At 59.4% G+C, this 22,420-nt stretch overlaps 1 protein-coding gene across 4 annotated transcripts in view; it reads right to left on the reverse strand.

Annotated features, from left to right (window-relative positions):
* LOC102939786 (alanyl aminopeptidase, membrane) overlaps positions 1 to 21,399 on the reverse strand; it is a 36,790-nt gene extending 15,391 nt beyond the window's left edge. Inside the window, exons 1-6 of one of the 4 annotated variants that reach the window (XM_037910718.2) lie at positions 21,248 to 21,399; positions 20,975 to 21,088; positions 10,322 to 11,037; positions 9,079 to 9,221; positions 8,156 to 8,292; positions 7,945 to 8,071 (exon numbers count right to left, since the gene is read on the reverse strand). In XM_037910718.2, the coding sequence (XP_037766646.2) occupies positions 7,945 to 8,071; positions 8,156 to 8,292; positions 9,079 to 9,221; positions 10,322 to 11,037; positions 20,975 to 21,088; positions 21,248 to 21,370 (1,360 nt within the window). In that variant the 5' untranslated portion in view covers positions 21,371 to 21,399. Of the gene's footprint in view, positions 1 to 7,944; positions 8,072 to 8,155; positions 8,293 to 9,078; positions 9,222 to 10,321; positions 11,118 to 18,297; positions 18,731 to 20,974; positions 21,089 to 21,247 lie in introns of those variants that run through there. The other 3 variants (XM_043523856.1, XM_037910719.2, XM_037910720.2) reach the window with 3 other exon arrangements.
* Between the last annotated feature and the right edge of the window lie 1,021 nt (positions 21,400 to 22,420).

A 22,420-nucleotide genomic window follows, 5' to 3' on the forward strand; every position in this document is an offset into this window, starting at 1 on the left:
GCCTGGGCTTTGTGACCTGGGTCCTACCAGCCTGCCCTGAGGTTGGTACCCACGCTTGGGGTCCCTGCAGGCAGCTTGACAGGATTCACATACTGGAGGTCAATTAAGCTCATAGACCAGAACCCCAGCGCTGTTAAAATTTAAACTCAGCAGTGAGAGTTTTGGAGGTTAAAGAACAGACACAATGAGTGAGCCCCAGGCTCCGCTGGTCTTGTGAGAAAAGCCCCTAGCCAGCCAAGTCTGCAGAGGGGCATATCCTGTCCAAAGAAAGTCCCAGTTCCCGAGCTGAGAGCTTCGCTCCTGATCTGGTGCCCAGGGGAGGAGAAGACCCACGTGCCACAGAGGAACCACCGCAGTGGAACGGGCCGATTGCAGCACCTGGGAGCCCAGGGAGAAAGCGAGCCCCAGTGACTGCTGGCAGAACTGCGGGTCAGAGACTGCAGCCACCAAGGAGATGGAACAAACAGCAGCAGGCAAAGCGAATGAAGACGCTGAGCAGACGGCGCACAGGAGGCTGATAGAAGCTCGTCCTCATCTGGGGAGCGCCCCCACCATGACACACGGGCAGGGGAGCAAGCCTGCCCAACTGATACCCAAAGAGATGCATAAAAGGGTTCCTGTCTGCCTTTGGGAGACTACGTGGGATGCACAATATCCCAGCAGATAAACAGCCGCCTCTCCTCTGAACCAGGGAGCTGGGGAAGCCAGACAAGTCGGTTATGAGATGGAGGAGGGTGATGTACGTGTACCAGAAATGTAAAGCAAAGCACTGAAAAGGTGTAAGATCACCCCTGAGCCCCGTCGGCTGAAGTGGAGAAACCGCCGACTCTTTGACGATGTCACTCACGTGGCATATGCACATAAAATGTGTAATTTCATGAGAAAATGGACAATGGGGGTGGGGCTGAAGGTGATGACAGAAAATCTTTGATCAGATGGCCCCAGAGCAATTGTTAAGGTAGTCACAGATGAGGTAAAGGTGGCCATCTGGGACCAAAACCGGCCACGTTTTAGAGGCTGCAGAAATTGTGGATGAATATGTTGAATCAAGGGTCCATGAGAGGTGGGGGAGGGGTTACCCCAGGGAAGGAAAATCCCCATCACGCAGCTTAAGAGGGGACTGGAAATAAACCTATCCCCAACTTCGATAAAAACCCCAAGGGAGCCTAGGGTTTAGAGCCCAGAGCAAAAGGGAAGGCAGGCAGGCAGTCTGACATCCCTGTGGACCTCCCAGTCATCTAAAACCAACCTGCCAAAACAAGGTAACTGCACGATCCACGCCCCACCTGCCACAGCGGACACCACTCCCGGTGCCCCAGCAGCAGCGGTGAGCAGCAGGGAACCCTGGTGAGCTGGATTAGGACTGAGCCTGTGGAGGGTGGTGCAGAATTTATTAAAACACCACGGTCAATGGCCTACCCTGCCCAGGCTGGAGGGACCCCATGTCCCACGTCAGTTTGGTCAAGGAGAGCTGGGTAAGGGAGGAAGACAGGCCTCCTGGTAAAAATGTACGTAAACCAATTTTGGCTGAGTCCCCAGGAACTGGACCTTTGGCCAAGCTCCACCTGCAGCGTGAGGGTTGTAAAGGAGATTGTGCTGTGGGCATTCGGATCTGCTGCCCGCTGAGGCTTGACAAGGGTAGGAGGTTCTAGCCCTGCCCAAGCAGACATATTGTAACTCACAGCCAGGAAGAGCACAGCTCTGCCTCGCCTGGCTTGTCTGTGGACGGCAGGGAGGGCTGCGGGGGGGGGCCCTCAGTCCTTTGTCAGCCGGGAGTAAGGGGTGTGACAGGCAGGGCTGGCTCTAGGTGTTTTCCTGTCCCAAGCGGAGTGTCACCGAAGCAAAAAAAAAAAAAAAGGGCCGGAATGCCGCCCCTTGAAAAGTGCCATCCCAAGCACGTGCTTGGTTTGCTGGTGCCTAGAGCTGGCCCTGGTGACGGGGGTGTGTCCACTGTTGTAATAAGCTTTGTACAAGGGATGCCCTGGGAGGTATCACTCGAAAACTCCTAATTTCCTGGTCAAATATGGGAAGATTCCACTGTCTGCTGTTACTACACTGCACGCCTTACCCCGGTGCAGCCACTCCATTGTAAGGTGCGCGGTCAAGGGGAGAGAGCTCTCCCAGAGACAAAATAACACCACCCCCGACGAGGGCTGGTGGTTCCATCGATGGGAGCGCAGCTTCCACCGACACAGCGCTGTCCACACCGGTGCTTTTCGTCGGTAAAACTTTTGTCGTTCACACCCATAAGCAACAAAAGTTTTAATGATGAAAGTGCAGGGTAGACGTGGCCTAACACATGTTCCAAGGCTGGGGAGCAGCCAAACCAGTTCCTCAGAGACAAAGGGCCAGGTGGTGCCTCAGCCAGGTATAAACAAGGCCAATGGGCCCTTACCTGCTACCTGGCCATTCTTTGGCAGGACAGGGGGCAGGGGCGAAAAATCTACATCTTAGCAAAGATACAGTCTGGAGTTCCCATCCACACAGCCTGCCTGTTACCTCGTTCCCAGCTGGAAATGCTTCTCAGAGGGGGGAAAGGACTATAAAAACAGGGGCAGACAAGGCAGTGTACCCCCCTGCTTTCTCTCTACCCACTGATTCACTGCACCAGAAGGGAAAAAGGAAGCAGCCATTCAGCTGGGAAAGGGCTCCTGGCCTAAAAAGTTTGGCCAGCAAGACTGTTGAGAGCATGTGGTGAGAAAACCTTGGCTTTGAATTTAACCTAGTTTGTTGAGTTAGTCCTTAGCTGTGCTTTATCTTTATTTTTCTTGTAACTATTTCTGACTTGTATGGTTCATTCACTTAAAATCGCCCACTCTGTAGATAATAAACTTGTTTTATTGTTTTAGCTAATCCAGTGTGTTTGAACTGAAGTGTATGGCAAAGTCCATTTGGGATAACAGGATTTGGTAGGGTTGCCAATTTAGGTTGGACATATTCCTGGAAATTTCATCACATGACCTACTCTTTAATTAAAGATTCATCTTTAATTCCTGGAGGCTCCAGGACAAGTTTGGGGTTTGGCAGCCCTAGGATTTGTGCATTGTCATTGCTATTAATAAAAAGACAGGCTTTGTATAAGCTTGTCCTTTCCAGGAGAGGGCTGGGCAGTGCAGCACACACATTTCTGGGTGGAATCCAGGACTGGGGATGTGTTGGGGTCACCCTGCAGTACAAACCCGGCTGGTAAGCGCCAAGGGGTGGCTGGCTGCAGCACACAGTCCAAGTGGGGAGAGACTTACATGCTGGAGGCTGTTTGTGAGCAGCCCAGGACTGGAAGCTACAGTAGCAAAGTGGTGGACAGGGCACCCCAGGTCCGAGAGCAGGGGCAACACAGCTACTCACTAGTCTGGACTGTAGCCTGGGTGTGTCACAGAGGGGTTGGAAGACACCATTGCTTTGTTCTTAACTTCAGGGAGCCTCCAAAGGCCATTATGGAGGCTCAACAGGCTGATCCTTCCCTGGCCCAGGAGAGGAATCACACCCCAACCAGGGAAGGAAAGGGTCCCTTTTTCCTAGGAGGTGGTTAGTTGTCCAGGGAGGCTTCCACAAGGGAAAAGAGGTGCCCTGCTGAGGTTGGCAAACAGGTGTCTGTGCCCAATAAGCACAGGGCAGAGGTGCTTCAGGTGGGTCACGACTGTCCCTTTGCTGGACACTTAGGAGCGGAGAGAGGCTCCGACAGAATTGCTATTGGCCTCACATGTGTGAGGCAGTAAGAAATGACTGTAAGAGTCGTGTCTTATGTCAGAAGCATCAGAGGTTAAAGGGACCCTGCGTGGCACCTTTGCAGCCTCTGCCCATCATTAACGAGGTGTTGCCAGAGTGTCTGCGGACATTGTGGGACCCCTACCCAGACCTTCCAGAAATGGGGAGGCATATCTACTGGTTGTGGTGGGTTCTGCCACGAGGCAGCCCAAAGCCACAGCTTCGTCTACCCCAGAAGCTGAAACCGTGGCTACTGCCCTCATCACCATTTTCGCAGAGTAGGGTTTCCCAGGGAAATCTTGTCAGACCATGGTGCAAATTTCATGTCTGTAGTTTTCAGAAAGTGATGGGAGCTGTGTGGAGTGGGACACATAAAGACTGCCCTCCGCCCCCTCCCCATCATCCAGAGACCGACGGGCTGGCAGAAAGATTCAGTGGGACACTGACGTCTATGCTGAGGATGTGTGTTACCCAGCAGGGGTATAACGGGATGTGTTGGTCCCTTATTTGTTATTCATATATAGGAGTGTGCCCCAGGGTCTCAGGGCTTGCCCTTTTTGATCTTCTTTATGGGAGACAAATGAGGGGACCCCTAAATTTGATCCGAGGCTCTTTGGAGGGCGGGACAGGGGAGGCAGGACAGCCTGGGGGGGTCTGTCACTCCTGTTAAAGAGAATTGAAAGGCTATGGTGGACTTAGTGCCTCAGAGCCTTGACAAGAGTCAGGTGCCCCAGACAGCTCAGTTTGATGGGCGTGGTAGAGAAAGGTCTTGTCATAGAGTGACTTGGGGCTAGCTTTGATCCCCGTGAGGAAGAACACGGTGCGAGATTGTTGGGGGGGGCCCTTTCGAGGTGACAGAGAGAGTGAATGAATTAGGTCACTTACGATTCAATGACACCCCATGGCAGGAGAGCTGTGCAAACAGCACATAGCAATAGATTGAAAGCTTCCCACAACTGAGAAATGGGGGTGAATACAATTTGCTGGGCTGATGAAGGACGATTTCCTGCTCCTTTAATTGATCTGGCAAGGCAGAGGAAGGAAGAAACGCCTCTAGAAAGCACGGGTATCTGGGAGGGTTTGGATGTTGGCCCCCTTGAAAGACCACAGGCAGGTACTTTCCAACGTGCCAGGTTCAACGAACAAAAATGGGCATTCCTAGCAGAGCACATCCTGCTACAGGAGAAATACAGCCAGAGTCAGGATGAGGTGGAGAGCATGCTAGGGATGGGGTGAATACTAAGTCAAAAAGCCCAGGAGCATCTCCTGTTATAATGGTACCCAAGAGGGATAAAACCATGAAATTTACTCTGGACTTTAGAAGGGTCAATGCCATCACCCAACTTGACCCTTACCCCAGACCCTGTGTGACGAAGTGGGACTGTTCTTAATGTTTCCTCTGAATAATGTAGGGGTACCTCAGTTTCCCCTAGGCATTTCTTAAGTCTCTAGGTGGTGGGATAAGGGGATGTAATTGTTGCAGAGCAAAGGGCCAGGGTACATAAATGGTGACACTCTGTCTCCTGGCCACTGATGGCCTGGGCCCTTCCCCCCTGCAAGGTGAGAGTTAAAGGGTTGGAGAACAAAGGAATCAGGTGACCTCCTGGCCGGGAAAGGGACAAAGCCCAGAGGAGGAGGGGGTGGAGGATGAGTCCATTTGGGGCTGGCTGGAGACATGGAGTGAAGTACAGACGGGGTTGTCTGGTTCCCTGCCTCCCAAAATGGACCAGGCTGAGGGGTCCTGTTCTCTGCACCTACAAACTCTGTGTTAGACCATGTTCCTGTCGTCTAATAAACCTCTGTTTTACTGGCTGGCTGAGAGTCATGTCTGACTGCGAAGTTGGGGGGCAGGACCCTCTGGCTTCCCCAGGACCCCGCCTGAGCGGACTCGCTGTGGGAAGCGCAGGGAGGGGCAAAGGATGCTGAATGCTCCGAGGTCAGACCCAGGAAGGGGGAAGCCGGGTGAGCTGTGTGTCCTGCAGACAGGCTGCTCCCAGAGAGGAGACTTCCCCAGAGTCCTGCCTGGCTTCGTAGGGAGCAGTTCCAGAGCATCTCCCAGGGACTCCGTGACAGCCTAGCTAGGGGCTGACTGGATCCATTGGGGTGGGTGCAAAATTCATAAGTGCTCTAGATTTGACTCAAGGATACTGGCAAATTCCTGCAGATGCTGATGCCCAGGGAAAGTCAGTGTTCCCAGGGGAATCTGGCCTCTGTAAGGTTCTACCTTTTGGGCTCCCTTTCAGAGGCCTGTCAATGAGGTGCTGCAGGGCTTACAGACCTTTACCAAAGCCTCTGGAGATGCCTTGGCTATTTTGAGTGACTCTTGGCAAGACCACCTGAGCCAGGTGGGAATTGTACTGCAGAGGCTTGGAGAAGCCAGCCTCACTGTCAAGGTGTCCCAATGCAAATGGGGCCCTCTTAGGTAACTTATTTGGAACACAGGTTGGGCAGTGGGTTTGTTCATCCTGATCCTTTCTAAGTAGAACTCATTAAGAATTGGCCAGCCCTACGAACCAAGCAACAGGTCCAATCTTTTATTGCTCTGGCCAGCTATCACCGGAGGTTTGCAAAGGGGTATCGTGGCCCCCATAACAGACCTTACCAAAAAGGGGCAGCCAGCCTGGCTGGTATGGACCAGGCCTGGGAGAAAGGCTTAAAGGACATAAAAGAGGCGTTGTCTTAAGAGCCAGTTTTAGCCAGCCCTGATTTCAGCTGCGCCCTGAGGCGTGTAACACTGAGCTAGGCACATGCTAATGCAGGCTGGGGCGGGGGCAAGGGGCCCCCATTATTTTCCTGGGTAAATAACTGACCCCATTGAACAGGATTGTGCTGGCAATGAGAGGAAATGCTAGGCCATTGTTTGGGCTATTCAACAACTTAAGCCTTATCTGTATAAGAGAAGATTTAAGGTTTTAACGGGCCACTCCCTGCTAATATGGGTGCAGCGAGCCAAAGAGACCAATTCCAGACTATTACGCCGGAGCCTAGCTCTGCATCCTGATGCCTTGTAAAGAAAAGGGGGACCCTGAGGCTTATTAGGGAGTGCCGGAGACCCCCCTTCTGCCCCTTTGGGCATTGGGAGAGTGATGCTGGCAGCCCAGATGCCAGCTCATGCCACGGTGCCCATGTCTCAGCTTCACGCTGCCAGGTGCCAAGCTGGGACCAGTCGGGCTGAGCAGGGTGTTTTGTAAAACAGGCACTAGAATGATCAGAATGTGCATTGTGTGTAGGCTTGTGAGCTACTGCAGTATGGTCCCATTCTGTCCCTGTACAGGGGCAGCCGAGCGTTTGCAACCTGAGCACCTGTGACTGTGCGAATGACCAGACAGGAGAGAGACCTGAACCAGAGCGCAGGGCTGACCCCCCACAGCAGGCGTCACGTCGTCCCCAGCAGGGACGGGCCGTTGACACCAGACGGACTAGAGTGGAACATTAAAAAGGACAAAAGACTGTTGGTTGCTGTCCCTCTTATCCCCCCATGAAAACGAGTCGTGCAAGTGGATTCCTCCCATCCGCTGAGTTCACAGCCCAGAGCACAAGACAGAAGGGAACTAAAAACCACCAACAAGAAGGAACTGGATCTCTGTGCAGCTTGGACTCTGGGGGGCAAGGTTTATAAGGCATAAGCAAGGGATCCCCAGCTGCTTAGGCCTAAAGCCCAGCTAGAGCTTGCTCATTATAGAAGCTTCTATTACCTTTTGAAAATTAAGATTGTAACTCATTGGTGTCTCTGTGTTTACCTGCTTTAACCTTGAAAAGAACTCTCCGGTTTCTTTTTCCTATTAATATGTCGATATGGAATTTATTATTGAATTGGCTACAAGCGCAGTCTTTGGAGTGAGATCTAAAATGCAGCTGCCCTGGGGTAAGTCTGGTCTGGTCCTGAATATTACTGTAATATTACTGTAATTCTTGGCTTAAGGGCCATCTAAAGTGCAGCTCCCCTGGGTGGTGAGGTGGATCGGCGCACCCAAGGGGACTGTCCGTGGCTCCATGTTCAGGCTGTCACAGCGCCTGAGGGGTTCACACGAGATAACTGGCTGGTGCAATCTAAGTACAGAACTCCCCGCCAGCCTGGGGTTTGTGCCCTGGTTCCTACCAGCCTGCCCTGAGGTTGGTACCCACTCTTGGGGTCCCTGCAGGCAGCTTGACACCTTCCCATCCCCACGGGAGAGCCCAGCAGAACCCGGCACACGCACCCCGAGCGCACAGCAGCTGGCTTGTCGCCCGGGCACTCACCAGACTTGGGCAGTGGGTACGCCGTGTTGTAATGCCTTTCGAAGAACTTGAGGATGGGCCCGGTCAGTTGGAGTGCATAGTCCCCTTGCCCCGCTGCGATGGCCTTCGGACGGCCCCAGATCCGGATCTGCAGGGGGAGACTCGAGGCTCAGCCAAGGCTCCCCTACCCCACAGCCGAGCCAGGCCGCCCCCACCACGTGCAGCAACCTACCAGCACATTCTCCTGCATGCGCTCCACTGCCTGGAACTGGCTGACGATGAAGGCCAGCAGGTATGTGGACATCTTGGGGGTGGTCTGGAATTCAGTGACGTTCCAGGTGGTGCCATCGATGGTCTGCTGCCGGGAGCCTGAAAGAAGAGCCACGGCTCCATCATCGAGGCTCACGCGCCTCCATCCCCACCCTGGAGCAGGGCGCAGTCTCTCCTGGGAGCCCCTTCCTCCCCCATAGCGGGTGTGTAGCTCACTCCGCGGCGGGCAGGCCCCTTCCAGCCCCCGAAGCAGGGCTGCAGTCCCCTAGTATGGCTGGAGAGTGGGCCCCTTGCATGGCCCTCTCCTTGCCCTACCCCTGGGGGATCTCTCCCCCTGACTCCAGTTTGGTTTCCTGCTTTGCTTCCCTCATGCTTCTCCCTCCACACCCCACTTCACCCCTCCACTGCTGGGGACGAGTGCTCCGGTCCCTCTGCCCCGCCACGCTGCCGAGCTCAGAGCAGAACGGCCCCAAGCCTGTGATGAGCAAGGAGGGGCTCTCACCGGGGCCTGCACGTGGGCATCAGGCTCAGGGGAGCCCGTGGGCAGCCCGGTGCTGAGCCTGCGTGAGAGTTCATCCCCAGCAGCCCCTTCCTCTTCTCTGCTGGCTGCTCCCCCCTGCCCCCCGGGGGCTCCAGCTGCTCTGGGACCCTGGGTGCATTCAGTGCTTGGCTGATCTCCCGGCGGCTCCATCTCGCCCAGTGACCCGGCCTAGCCAGGGAACATCCCCATGGGTCCCGGGGTGCAGACTCAGCCCAGGGCCCTGCTGGAGCCTTGGGGGCTGAGGAAGCCCAGCGGGCGCAGCCCTGGGGAGGGGCAGGAGGCAGGGCGGAGGCTGCTGGCGCAGGGCACACGGTTCCTAAGCTGCCGAGCCCCGGCTCACTCACTCTCCACAGGCATGTTGGACAGCGCCGTGTGGCTGGGGCTGTGGATCAGCGTGACCTTGAAGGTGGCCTTCATGGCGGGCTCGTCGAAGCAGGGGAAGGCTTTCCGCGCGTCGGGCGCCTGCATCTGCGTGGTGGCCACGATCCTGCAATCAAAGGCAGCCCGCTCAGCCCAGCCAGCCCTGCCACCCTCTGCAGCCCCGGCTTGGGGGTCCTGCAGGCAGGCCCAGGACTCCCCTGACCTCCTGTCGCTGGCGCCCCAAGGGGGCTGCTCACACCTGGGCCGGCTCAGAGCCCCCGGCGGGGTCTGTCCGCACAGGAGAGCCGCAGCCTGGAACCACACAGCGCTGCGGGCTGGGGAGGGGAGCCAGGCCTGAAGGGCAATGGCAGAGCCACGGGGGCAGCTGCAGACCCTGCCTGCCCTGCACTGGGCCTGGCCACCACTGTTAGCCCCGGTCAAGTTGGCTGGGCATTAGCCACCTAGGGAGAGACAGCCCGGCTAGGCAGGCTGCACCCGGGCCGGGGGAGCAATGTGGGGGAGGTGCCCAGCCAGCCAGGCTGGGCCTGGGGAGAGGGAATGGGGGGAGGAAGGACCTGGCCAGGCAGGCTGGGCCCGGGGAGGGGGAATGGGGGGAGGAAGGACCTGGCCAGGCAGGCTGGGCCCAGGGGGGAGCAATGGCGGGAGGAAGGACCCAGCCCAGGGGGGATGAGAGGAAGGGCACAGACAGCAGGAGAGGCGACCCTACCCCAAAGAGCTCCCCCCAGTGACATTAGGGATGGTGGGGGGAGGAGTCCTGGGGCCCCAGGCTGCCAGCTGTAGCTTGTAGGATTTTTGTTTCCAAATTTCACCAGGCTTTAGCTGGCACCAGCAGCTGCTGTCAGGCTGGCATACTCGGTCTGTAGGATGGGGGTGCCCAGCCCCGAAATACCTTGCAACTCTCCTCCTGGACATGGCACAGGTCCGTGGCAGCGTATGGGGGGAAGCTGGACTGGGGGGGGCGTGGGGACACCCTGCCCCTCAGGCATTTACATTGATTCTACCCCCTCAGCTGCAGCCTGCAGAATCATCACAATGGGAAGCGAGTGACCCGGAGCCTGCAGCCAGCCCCGTGCCTAGGGAACCCTGGACAGCTGGCACACCCCCGGTGCTGCAGGTCACCCCAAATTCTGCTGCAGTCTTGCCCCTTCCCTTGCCCCCACTAGCCGGCTGCCCACCTCCTACTGTGGGGGCACCCAGGGGCCATACCTGGTCTCTCCATCCTCCACATACTCGCTGCGGTAGAAGCCAGCCAGGTCATCGGCCAGCTCCCCCGTGAAGCTGCTGACTAGCTCATAGCTCTTGCCTTTCTCCAGCTGCCCCTGGAGCTGCACCACCAGATACTCTGTCTCGGTCTCCAGCCGGGTATTTGTGATGGGCGGGGGGCTGGAGCCATTCACCCCCTGCAGCGAGACAAGGAAGGTGCCCTGCAGCGTGTAGTTAAGCTTCTTGCTGTGGATCAGGATGAGGTTGGTGGCATTCTGGCAGGAGAAGCGCACGGTGCTGTTCCCTTTGAAGATGTAGAGGCTGGAGGCGCTCAGGGTCAGGAAGGGCTGCAGGGTCACGGCGTAGTGCTCTGGGACCAAGGACTGGGGGAGTCTGAAGTTGTTCCAGGGGTTGGCAGGGCCAGCCGTGGTGGCCAGGGGGGTGGTGGTCACGTTGGCCGTGGTGGCCAGGGGGGTGGTGGTCACGTTGGCCGGTGGGGCCAGGGGGGTGGTGGTCACGTTGGCCGGGGTGGCCAGGGTGGTGGTGATCACGTTGGCCGGCGGGAAAGTGACGCTGGGCAGGGATGCTGCATTTCTCTCCTTCTCCTGCGAGTACACGACAGAGAGGGCGATGATGGTGGCCACGGCGCCCACGCCCAGGACGATGCTCACGATGCCCAGGGTCTTGCTGATGAAGAAGCCGGCTGCCATGGTGCGCTGCTGGGGAGGGAGAGGCAGGGCAGTCACAGGGCCAGGTTCACAGCAGCCTTTTATCCTGCGCTCCCTGGGGGCTCTCTGCTCTTCAGGTTAATGGATGAAGTATTAATTGGCTGGGAGGCTCACAAAGGTCACTGCAGCTTCGCAGCATCTGGGACAAGCACCCCCCCCACCCCCCCACCTGCCCTACCCGCTCCAAGAGGAAGTTAATGGGAAACAGGGCATCTGTGCACAGCACCTGCAGGATCAGTCTCCTTCCAACAGGACCAGCACAGGTCTCCCACCACATGTGAAAATGTGTGCTAATGGTTAGAGCAGGGGACTGGAGTCAGGACTCCTGGCTTCTATCCTCAGTGCTGGGAGGGGAGTGGGTGCTAGTGGATAAAGCAGGAAGGACTGGGCATCGGAACTCCGGGGTTCTAGACCCATGTCTGGCTTGTTCTGGGACCCTGGGTCCCATTAACCTCTCTGTGCCTCAGTTTCCCCCATGTGACATGCTTACAGTCACCTCCATAGTGTCATATAGAAGACACAGGAGGTAACTGGCCCACTCTATTCGGCACTAGTGAGGCCTCAGTTGGAGTGCTGTGTCCCAGGCTTTAGGGAAGATGTGGAGAAAGTGGAGCAAGTCCAGAGGAGAGCAATGAACATGACACATGGTTTGGAAAATCTGCCCTGTGAGGAGTGGTTAAAACCCTGGGCATGTTTTGTCCTGAGAAAAGAAGCTGAGAGGGGAGCTAGGAACAGCCTGCACAGCTGTGAAGGGCTGCTCTAAAGAGGCTGGGGATCGTTTGCTCTCCATGTTGCCTAAGGTAGGGTCAGAAGCGATGGGCTTAATCTGCAGCCAGGGAGATTTAGGTTGGACATTAGGAAAAACTTTGGAATTGTAGAGGTAGCTCAGCTCCGGAACAGGCTGCCAAGGGCGGTGGTGGAATCCCCGTCAGGGGAGGGTTTGAAGAGCAGGTTGGACAAACCCCCGTCAGGGCTGGTCTAGGGTCACTTGGTCCAGCCTCAGCGCAGGGAGATGTACGTGGTGACTTCTCGGGGGCCTTCCAGCCCTGCGGTGCCACAGACACCTACCTCGGCAGTGCTGAGGCCACCACCTGGCTGCCTGCAAAGTACCTCGCGCTCCCGGGGGGAGGCCCAGGGAAAGCACAATGCATTGTCAGGATGTCAGTGTGTGCAGCTCCCTGGCTGGTGTGCATCTGTGTGCGCGCACCTGCCCACACTGAGGGGCAGGCTCAGGCCAGTGTCACCCACCACGACACCAGGAGCCCTTGCCTGCTCTGGCAGCCCTGACGTGGGATCCTGGGGGTCCAGCATCTGCAGGCTGCTGTGGAGCTGGACAGGTGTGGGAGCGCTCAAGACAGGCTGGGGTGGTTGTGGGCTCTGCCAGCCACCTGTGAGGCTTCCAAAGTCCATGATCTGCTCCATCGTGTAATAAAGTTTATCAGCTTATTGGGGGAGCGAATAACTTGCAGAGGCCTTGAACAAGGGCTCCTGGAAGTGCGTTCTCACTTCCCGCATGCCAGTGCCAGTCAGGGGCCTAGGCAGAGAGAAGCCACGCCAAGGGGCATGCTCGCAGGCTCAGGGGCCCTGGGCAGTGCCCAGAGCAAGCCTAGGCTGGTCTGTAGGTGAAGGACCTTGAGTGACTGTTGCTGTGCAGGCCCTGTGACGAAGCAGGACTGTTCTTAATGGTTCCTCTGAATAGTGTGGGGGTGCCTCAGTTTCCCCTATGCAGTTCTTAAGTATCTAGGGGGTGGGGTAATGGTGTATGATTGTCACAGAGTCCTAGAGGGCAGGTGTGTGCAGGGGTCTGGACACAGAGAATGGCCGACACCCTGTTTCCTGGCAACTGGTGGCCTGGGCCTTCCCCTGCAAAGGTGCCGACTGAAAGCGTTGGGGAACAAAGAGATCAGGTGGCCTCCTGGCCCAGGAGGGAAAGGAACAAAGCCCAGAGGAGGAGGGGCTGGAGAGTTTTCAGTTTGGGGCTGGCTGGGGACATGGAGTGAAGTGCAGACAGGGTTGTCTGGCTCACTGCCCCCCAAAATGGACCTGGCTGAGGGGTCCTGTTCTCTGCACCTACAAGCTCTGTGTTAGACCATGTTCCTGTCGTCTAATCAACCTTCTGTTTTACTGGCTGGCTGAGAGTCACATCTGACTGTGGAGTGGGGGGCAGGACCCTCTGGCTTCCCCAGGACCCTGCCTGGGTGGACTCGCTGTGGGAAGCGCACGGAGGGGCAGAGGAGGCTGGAGGCTCTGGGGTCAGACCCAGGAAGGTGGAAGCCGGGTGAGCTGTGTGTCCTGCAGACAGGCTGCTCCCAGAGAGGAGACTTCCCCAGAGTCCTGACTGGCTTCGCAGGGAGCAGGTCCAGAGCATCGCCCGGGGACGCTGGGACAGCCATCTCCTCAGCAGGAAGTGCTGGGTTCCTGGTGCCCCACATCCTGAGTCCGTGCAGAGTTGTGAGCCTGCATCGCCGGACCCCCGGGTGCAGGAGCTGGGAAGTCAGGTGTCTGCCAGGCAGCTCTGCACTGGGAAGCCGGGGCGCTTAGCGACCCTCTCCGAGCTCTAGGACAGCAGCACGACAGTGCAGGCCATGGGGCCATGGCCCCTCGAGCCAGGCAGCCGGAGGCACACCCCCATTCTGGGCCCTGCTGGGAGCCACCCCAGGGAGTGCACTGAGGTCCTGGGGCTGCCACCTGCCCCAGCTGGCATGGGGCAGAGGGCAGCAGGGGGGAGCAAGTGGCGCCAGACCTCAGTGCAGGGCCAGCAGGACTCGGGAGAGGGTGTCGTGCGGAGCAAACGTCGCACCTTATAGCACATGGCAAACCCATGCAGCCTCAGCCCTCCTGGGCCGCCCCCGGCCTGCAGCTTGGCTCGGGCACTCGGCAGCTCTGCGAATGAGCCAGTGAACGCTGGGGGGGAACCTTCCCAGCTTCCCCTGGTTATTTGCTGCGTGGTGGAGCCACACCCATGGCCTTCCCCTCTGCCAGGCTCTCTCCTGCCTGGCTCAGCTGGGGAGCGGGGCCGTTCCCAGCACTCGGGCTGGGCTCAAGGGCCTGCAGCGGTTCCCACGGCAGGAGCTGGGCGCAGGCTGGAAGGATGTGTTCAGATAGGGGAAGATTTGCTTTGGCAAAAGACACTGACAGTTTCCAAAAGCAAAATATCATGACCCCATCCCCAGCTGGGAAGCAGCTCTCTGCCCCCCTGCTGCTGCCCCAGACCCCCCAGCCCGGGAACCAGCCCCAGATGTTTCCGCAGGCGTGGAGCTCACGCCAGAGATTAGCTGGGGGGACAGAAGCAAGGTTAGGCTGCAAATAACCCTGGCCAGAGCTATCTCTGGAGTCGATTTCTGGGGCTGGGAAGGGTGGGGACCCACAGGCTCACCCCCCAGCTTGCATGCCCAGGCCAAGCTCCACCTCCCAGCTCACATGCCCAGGCCAGCCCCACACACTGTCCCAGCTCGCACACCGAGGCCAGCCCCCGACCCCGCTCAGCTCACACCACCCCCAGCCCTCCCAGCCAGCTAACACACATAAACACCTCCCACAACTTGTTCACACAGAATAATCCCCACCCCTCTGTCACACACACCCTCGCTGCCCACCCCGCACATGTCTCCACTGCGCCATACCCCCAACGTCACACACACTCTCCCTTCCACCCATCACACCCCTTCCGCCCCGCCTCACACACACACCTGACACACACACCTCACCACCGTGCACACGCTGCCCTACAATCCATGCATGCCATGGACTCACTGCCATGTGCCCCATGCACAGCAACCCAGGTCACACACCCCATAGCCATATGCACCCACTCCCCACTTCCCCCATGTGCACCCAGTCAGTTCAGTTCCATTCAAAGAAACTTTACTGGCAGGATGAATTCAACAAGTGTTGCCAAAGTGCAGGGAAAAGCCCAACCCTGTGGTCTGTGTCAGGGGCAAGGACACCTCCACACCCACAGATCACTTGTTGTTTGGGGGTTGCCCCCCGGTGACAAAGCGGGACTGTTCTTAAGGCTTCCTCTGAATAGTGTGGGGGTGCCTCAGTTTCCCCCATGCAGTTCTTAAGTATCTAGGGGGTGGGGTAGGGGTGTATTATCATTGCAGAGCCCTAGAGGGCAGATGTGTGCAGGGGTCTGGACACAGAGAATGGCCAACACCCTGTTTCCTGGCAACTGATGGCCTGGGCCCTTCCCCCCTGCAAGGTGAGAGCTAAAGGGTTGGAGAACAAAGGAATCTGGTGACCTCCTGGCCCTGGAAAGGGACAAAGCCCAGAGGAGGGGGGGCTGGAGAGAGTTTCAGTTTGGGGCTGGCTGGGGACATGGAGTGAAGGGCAGACGTGGTTGTCTGGCTCCCTGCCCCCCCAAAATGGACCCGGCTGAGGGGTCCTGTTCTCTGCACCTGCGAGCTCTGTGTTAGACCATGTTCCTGTCGTCTAATAAACCTTCTGTTTTACTGGCTGGCTGAGAGTCCCGTCTGCCTGCGGAGTTGGGGGGCAGGACCCTCTGGCCCGCCCAGGACCCCGCCTGGGTGGACTGGCTGTGGGAAGCGCACGGAGGGGCAGAGGAGGCTGAATGCTCCGAGGTCAGACCCAGGAAGGTGGAAGCCGGGTGAGCTGTGGGTCCTGCAGACAGGCTGCTCCCAGGAAGGCGACTGCCCCAGAGTCCTGACTGGCTTCATGGGGAGCAGTTCCAGAGCATCGCCCGGGGACTCCGTGACACCCACCCCCCATCAGCCCCAAACACTTGACCCTAATTTACTCCAGGCTTTCAAAGGGAGAAGGTACTTGGTCATGCTAGGTGAAAACAAGTGTGTGCAGGGGTTAGGAGGGGAAGAGACTGAGTTGTGTAGGCTGTGTGTGTGTAGGGAGAGCATATGTGGGGGCAAGGTGTAGGGAGGTGGGTAGAGTGGATGGGGTGTAAGCATGTGTCCAGGCTGTAGGGGGTGTACAAGGTGCGTGTAGGGTGCGTAGGACTGTGTGGGGTTATGGTGTGTGTGTGTGGGGGGGGGGGGTGCGCAGGGCATGGGGTGGGTAGGTAGGGTATAGAGGAAGGTATGGAATATGTGGGGTATATGGTGTGTGGCTGTGTGTAACAGAATGTATGTGTGGTGTGGGGCATGTGTGTAGGGATGTACGGGGGCATATGGGGTGTGCAAAGTGTATGGTGTGTGTGAAGGAGGTATGTACAGGGTATGCAGGATGTATGTCTGTAGGGGATATGCGGGGGGAGTAAGGAGCCTATGGGTGTGTAGGGGTGTGTATGGGGGATGTACAGGGTGTGTGCACAGGGTATATGGTGCATGTAAGGGTGTATGGGCTGTGCAGGGGATATGATGTGTGTGTAAGAGGGTGTACGGAGAGTGTAGGGAATTTACAGGCTGCGCAGGGTGCATGGTGTGTGTGTAGGAGGGTGTGCAGGGTGTGCATAGGGGTGTGCAGGGTGTTGGTGGGGTGTGCACAGGGGGTGTGCAGGGGAGATGGATTGTGGGAGGTGTGCAGGGTGTAGGTGGGGTGTGCATAGGGGGTGTGTGGGGGAGATGGATTGTGGGGGGTGTGCAGGGAGTCGGTGGGGTGTGCATAGGGGGTGTGCGGGGGAGATGGATTGTGGGGGTGTGCAGGGTGTTGATGGGGTGTGAAGGGGAGATGGATTGTGTGGGGGGTGTGCAGGGTGTCGGTGGGGTGTGCACGGGGGTGTGCAGGGGAGATGGATTGTGTGGGGGGTGCAGGGTGTCGGTGGGGTGTGCACAGGGGGTGTGCAGGGGAGATGGATTGTGGAGGGTGTGCAGGGTGTCGATGGGGTGTGCAGGGGAGACTGATTGTGTGGAGGGTGCAGGGTGTCGGTGGGGTGTGCACAGGGGGTGTGCAGGGGAGACGGATTGTGTGGAGGGTGCAGGGTGTCGGTGGGGTGTGCACAGGGGGTGTGCAGGGAGACGGATTGTGGGGGGTGTGCAGGGTGCCAGTGGGGTGTGCATAGGGGGTGTGCAGGGGAGACGGATTGTGGGGGGTGTGCAGGGTGCCAGTGGGGTGTGCATAGGGGGTGTGCAGGGGAGACGGATTGTGGGGGGTGTGCAGGGTGTCGGTGGGATGTGCACAGGGGGTGTGCAGGGGAGACGAATTGTGGGGGGTGTGCAGGGTGTCGGTGGGGTGTGCACAGGGGGTGTGCAGGGGAGATGGATTGTGGGGGGTGTGCAGGGTGCCAGTGGGGTGTGCATAGGGGGTGTGCAGGGGAGACGGATTGTGGGGGGTGTGCAGGGTGTCGGTGGGATGTGCACAGGGGGTGTGCAGGGGAGACGGATTGTGGGGGGTGTGCAGGGTGTCGGTGGGGTGTGCACAGGGGGTGTGCAGGGGAGACGGATTGTGGGGGGTGTGCAGGGTGTCGGTGGGGTGTACATGGGGGTGTGCAGGGGAGATGGATTGTGGGGGGTGTGCAGGGTGTCAATGGGGTGTGCCGGGGAGATGGATTGTGGGGGGTGTGCAGGGTGTCGGTGGGGTGTCCATAGGGGGTGTGCAGGGGAGATGGATTGTGGGGGGTGTGCAGGGTGTCAATGGGGTGTGCACGGGGGTGTGCAGGGGAGACGGATTGTGGGGGGTGTGCAGGGTGTCGGTGGGGTGTGCACAGGGGGTGTGCAGGGGAGATGGATTGTGGGGGGTGTGCAGGGTGCCAGTGGGGTGTGCATAGAGGGTGTGCAGGGGAGATGGATTGTGTGGAGGGTGCAGGGTGTCGGTGGGGTGTGCACAGAGGGTGTGCAGGGGAGATGGATTGTGGGGGTGTGCAGGGTGTCGGTGGGGTGTGCACAGAGGGTGTGCAGGGGAGATGGATTGTGGGGGTGTGCAGGGTGTCGGTGGGGTGTGCATAGGGGGTGTGCAGGGGAGACGGATTGTGTGGAGGGTGCAGGGTGTCGGTGGGGTGTGCAGGGGAGATGGATTGTGGGGGGTGTGCAGGGTGTCGGTGGGGTGTGCATAGGGGGTGTGCAGGGGAGATGGATTGTGTGGAGGGTGCAGGGTGTCGGTGGGGTGTGCATAGGGGGTGTGCAGGGGAGACGGATTGTGGGGGGTGTGCAGGGTGCCAGTGGGGTGTACATAGGGGGTGTGCAGGGTGTCGGTGGGGTGTGCATAGGGGGTGTGCAGGGGAGATGGATTGTGGGGGGGTGCAGGGTGTGGGGTGCACAGGGGCTGTGCAGGGGGTGTGGGGAAGCGGGGGCGGTGCTGGGGATGCAGCAAACCCAGCCAGAGCAGGAGGCTCCCACTCACCTTTGTGGCTTCATCCCCAGGGTGCGCGCTCCGGACTCCGCAGGGGCTGCTGCCGCCAGTCCCAGCCCCTGAGCAGGGATGTGGAGCCACAGGGCTGCGGAATCTGCCTCCGCCTCCCCTCGGCTGGCCCCAAACCAGCAGCAAAAGAAAGTTTCCTCCCGATGCTCCAGGGGAAGTAACCGGACCTGAACCACACTCACCACCTTAACCCTTGCACTGCTGGCCAGCCACCACCAGGCGCGGCTGCCAACAGGGCACTGCCCTGGGGAACCTCACAGCGTGAGCGGGCCTGGCGCGGCTGGCAGGGCCCTGCAGTGAGGGACGTGCCACGCGTCGGCTCCAGGGCCTGGGGAGTGCCCATGTTGCTGAGCCGGGGCCCGAGCTGGAGGCTGGACATCGGATTCTGACCCACAGACATTGTGGTGCTGGAGCCCCCCTGCCCACGGACGGTGCCTCCCCCCTGCTGCTCCCCAGAGCCCCCGGAGCCGACGCCACATCTGGCAGGCGTCTGTTCAGGCGACGCAAGCGAGGAGCTGTTCCCTGGCCCCACACACAATGCCAGGGACCAGGCTGCAGCCTGCCAGGCCTGGCCCAGGGAGCCCCTGCCCTGGCTCCAGCAGCGGCCAGCCATGCTGGACACATCAGAGAAGAGGCCATAGCTCCCCACGCTGTTGCTACATCCCAGGCCACGGGCCCCGCCCCAGCGCCAGTCACCGATCCAGCCTCAGCGTGTTCCCAGTCCCTGCCGACCCAGCCAGCCCTCACCCCATTCCTGGCAGTACGTTTCTGGAAACGTACGGCCCTGTGCCGGAGAAACCCCTTGGAGCAACAAGCCCCCGGCCGCTAGCGGAGCTCTGTGCACATGGCGTGTCCCACACATCCCGCAGCACGTGGGAGCCGGGGCGGTTACGAGGGATCCCGGCCCGTCCATCCCGAAGGCTGCTGGGCTGTTGTCTGGCCTGGCAGAGCCGTGCTCACCCCCCACCGCAGCCGAGACACGTGGCTCACGCTCGGGCACCCAGCGCAGCGTGCCATACGGGGCTGGAGACCACAGGAGCTGTACGGAGCTGGGATCCGAGAGGAGCAAGAACCGTGGGAACTGGGGTCAGTTGGGAACCAGGCTTGGTTGGGAGTCGGGACTGGGCTGTGCCAGGATCTGTATGTTGCGACCCCAGGTCTAGTGTGAAATGGCTGTGGGAGGGAATCCCTCCCCCACCCCACTGCCTCAGACTCCAGCCACAGCTGGTTGTACCCGTGCGGATGACCTTGGCACAGGTAGTTCCTGGAGATTACTGACCAGCTGGGGATCCCCAACTGCACCGGGCGCGGTTGGCTGCTCACAGAATCCCACATGGGCCCCCTCTCCCCAGGCATGCCCCACACTGCTCCATGGGACTGTCTAATGGGCCCTGCAGCCAGGCCTGTATTCCCGCCGCAGAGACCCTGCCCCTGCACGGTCAGGCCGGGCCAACTCGGCGCTACCACCAAGGAGGGTGCAGCCCTGGAGGACAAGAGGCCTTTCCAGGTCCGTTCAACTCGCTGTTTCAGGCTCTTTAAAGTGATTCCAGCTCTCCTGGGCCTTGGGGCAGAACCCAGAACCCAGCCAGAGCCGCTGCCTGGATGGATTTAACAACATACCCTCCACCTCTGCTGCCCCGGGCCCAGCCCCAGCGACCTGCGCCAGGGGATTTCACTGGGCTGTTGTCACGGCGTCCCCGGGCGATGCTCTGGAAGGGCTCCCTACGAAGCCAGGCAGGACTCTGGGGAAGTCTCCTCTCTGGGAGCAGCCTGTCTGCAGGACACACAGCTCACCCGGCTCCACCTTCCTGGGTCTGACCTCGGAGCATTCAGCCTCCTCTGCCCCTCCGTGCGCTTCTCACAGCGAGTCCGCCCAGGCGGGGTCCTGGGGAAGCCAGAGGGTCCTGCCCCCAACTCCGCAGTCAGACGGGACTCTCAGCCAGCCGGGGAAACAGAAGGTTTATTAGACGACAGGAACATGGTCTAAACCAGAGCTTGTAGGTGCAGAGAACAGGACCCCTCAGCTGGGTCCATTTTGGGGGGCAGTGAGCCAGACAACCCCCTCTGCACTTCACTCCATGTCCCCAGCCAGCCCCAAACTGAAACTCTCTCCAGCCCCTCCTCCTCTGGGCTCTGTCCCTTTCCCGGGCCAGGAGGGCACCTGATCCCTTTGTTCTCCAACCCTTTAGCTCTCACCTTGCAGGGGGGAAGGGCCCAGGCCATCAGTGGCCAGGAAACAGGGTGTCGGCCATTCTCTGTGTCCAGACCCCTGCACACACCTGCCCTCTAGGGCTCTGCAATGATCATACACCCCTATCCCATCACCTAGATACTTAAGAACTGCAGAGGGGAAACTGAGGCACCCTCACACTATTCAGAGGAACCATTAAGAACAGTCCCACTTCGTCACAGCTGTTCACATCCGAGAACCAAGAGGCCAATGCCAGAGGTGCCCCAGAGGCCAGGATACAGGCCCGCGCCCCACCCCGGGAGGCCGACAGCTGATATCAAAGAGCCCAGTCACCGGGACTCTGGTCACAAGCCCCTGGAGCCCAGCGAGGAGGGCTGGAAGAATACAGGCCACGTTATGGCGAGGAACGGGTCCAAAGCTTGCGACCAAACAGGATGAGCTCATGAGCACACCGAGTTATTGTGTTACCTGTGGAGTGACCCTGTGAAATGTCACTGCTGGCTGAGCTGTGGGCTGACGTAACAGAACTAAACCACAGGTGCGGTCAGGAATTGGCTCCATAAGGAACTCCTTTTTCATACCCTGTAACAAACAAGTGGGTCATTACCAATTATCGGACCTCGGCTACAGCAGGGGCCAGATGAAGCAAACGCTGAGAGGGTCCTTTGCTCCACGTGCCGGAGCCTGCTGGAGCCCCCCAAGAGGGGTGCAGCACCCCTGGGTTAGCCGCTTTGGCCGTACCTCGGTCACAGGTGAGAAGGGTTTGTTGCGCTCTGGGGTAGTCTCACTCACTGCCTGGTTACTTAGGCTTTTCCAGCGGGTTTTGAGCCACGAGAGCATTTGGCCCCTGGCTGAATAAGGCATTTCTGGTCCCCTGGTGTGGAACTATCCTCCTGCATAAACAATAATCATGGAAACAAGGGCAGTGACTGATCCCACGGGCCCTGCTGGGCTCATGGAAACCCCAGGGGAGCCATGAAAGGAGGCTGCCGCCAGGGCGGGCAGCCAAGCAGCCTCGGGGCCAGTGCCGGACTGCAGCCAGCTCCCGGCAGGGGATGGAAGCACAAACCTGCACCTGTCGTACTGAGCAGGGGCTGGCAGCGCAGCAGAGCCAGTGCCCAGAGGAGCCCCCAGGTCCAGCAACACAGGGCGGAGGGGCCACGGCCCAGGCCTGGGACCGGCCTCACACCAAGCAGCTCCCCAGGAGGGCAGACGCTGGCTGGGGGAGAGCGAGGCAGCCTAGGCCTTCGCCCCAGCTCGCTCACGGCCACATTGGGAGCCAGGCCGCAGCAGGGAGGGCAGTGCTGGGCCCCAGGGCTGCGGGCAGAGCCAGGCCGCACGGGGAGCCGCGAGAGAGGCTGGGGCGACCCCGGGAGGGACCGAGCCCCAGCCAGTACCGGCTGCCCTGTCCCAGCCTGGGGCCAGCGGTGACACCGTGAGGCAGCTGCCCATCAGGAGGGAGCCCCCCATGTCCTGACCCATCTGCGGTTCTGGTCCATGGGGTTCTCCCAAGACAGAGGACACTGGAGCGTGTCATTCGCCCGGCGCACACACACACCTACCCAGACGCTGCAGCGGGCACTGCCAGGACATGTTGCTGGCATTAGCACCGACCCCCTGCAGAACTCCCCAGCAGCCCCGCCCCACACACCACCCCACAGCAATGCGCCACCAGCCCCATCCCACATGCCGTCCCGCACAGCAATGAGTCACCAGCCCCTGCCCCCACAACGAGCCAGCAGCCCCGCCCCGCACGCCACCCCACGGCAGTGAGCCACCAGCCCCGCCCCACATGCCATCCCCACACACCGCCCCACAACAATGAGCCAGGAGCCCTGCCCCATACACCGCTCCCCACAGCAAGGAGCCACCCAGGGAGCCCCATACTGCAAACAAGGGAGCAATGCCCACGGC

Source organism: Chelonia mydas, chromosome 10 (assembly GCF_015237465.2).
Source record: "Chelonia mydas isolate rCheMyd1 chromosome 10, rCheMyd1.pri.v2, whole genome shotgun sequence".
NCBI lineage: Eukaryota > Metazoa > Chordata > Testudines > Cheloniidae > Chelonia > Chelonia mydas.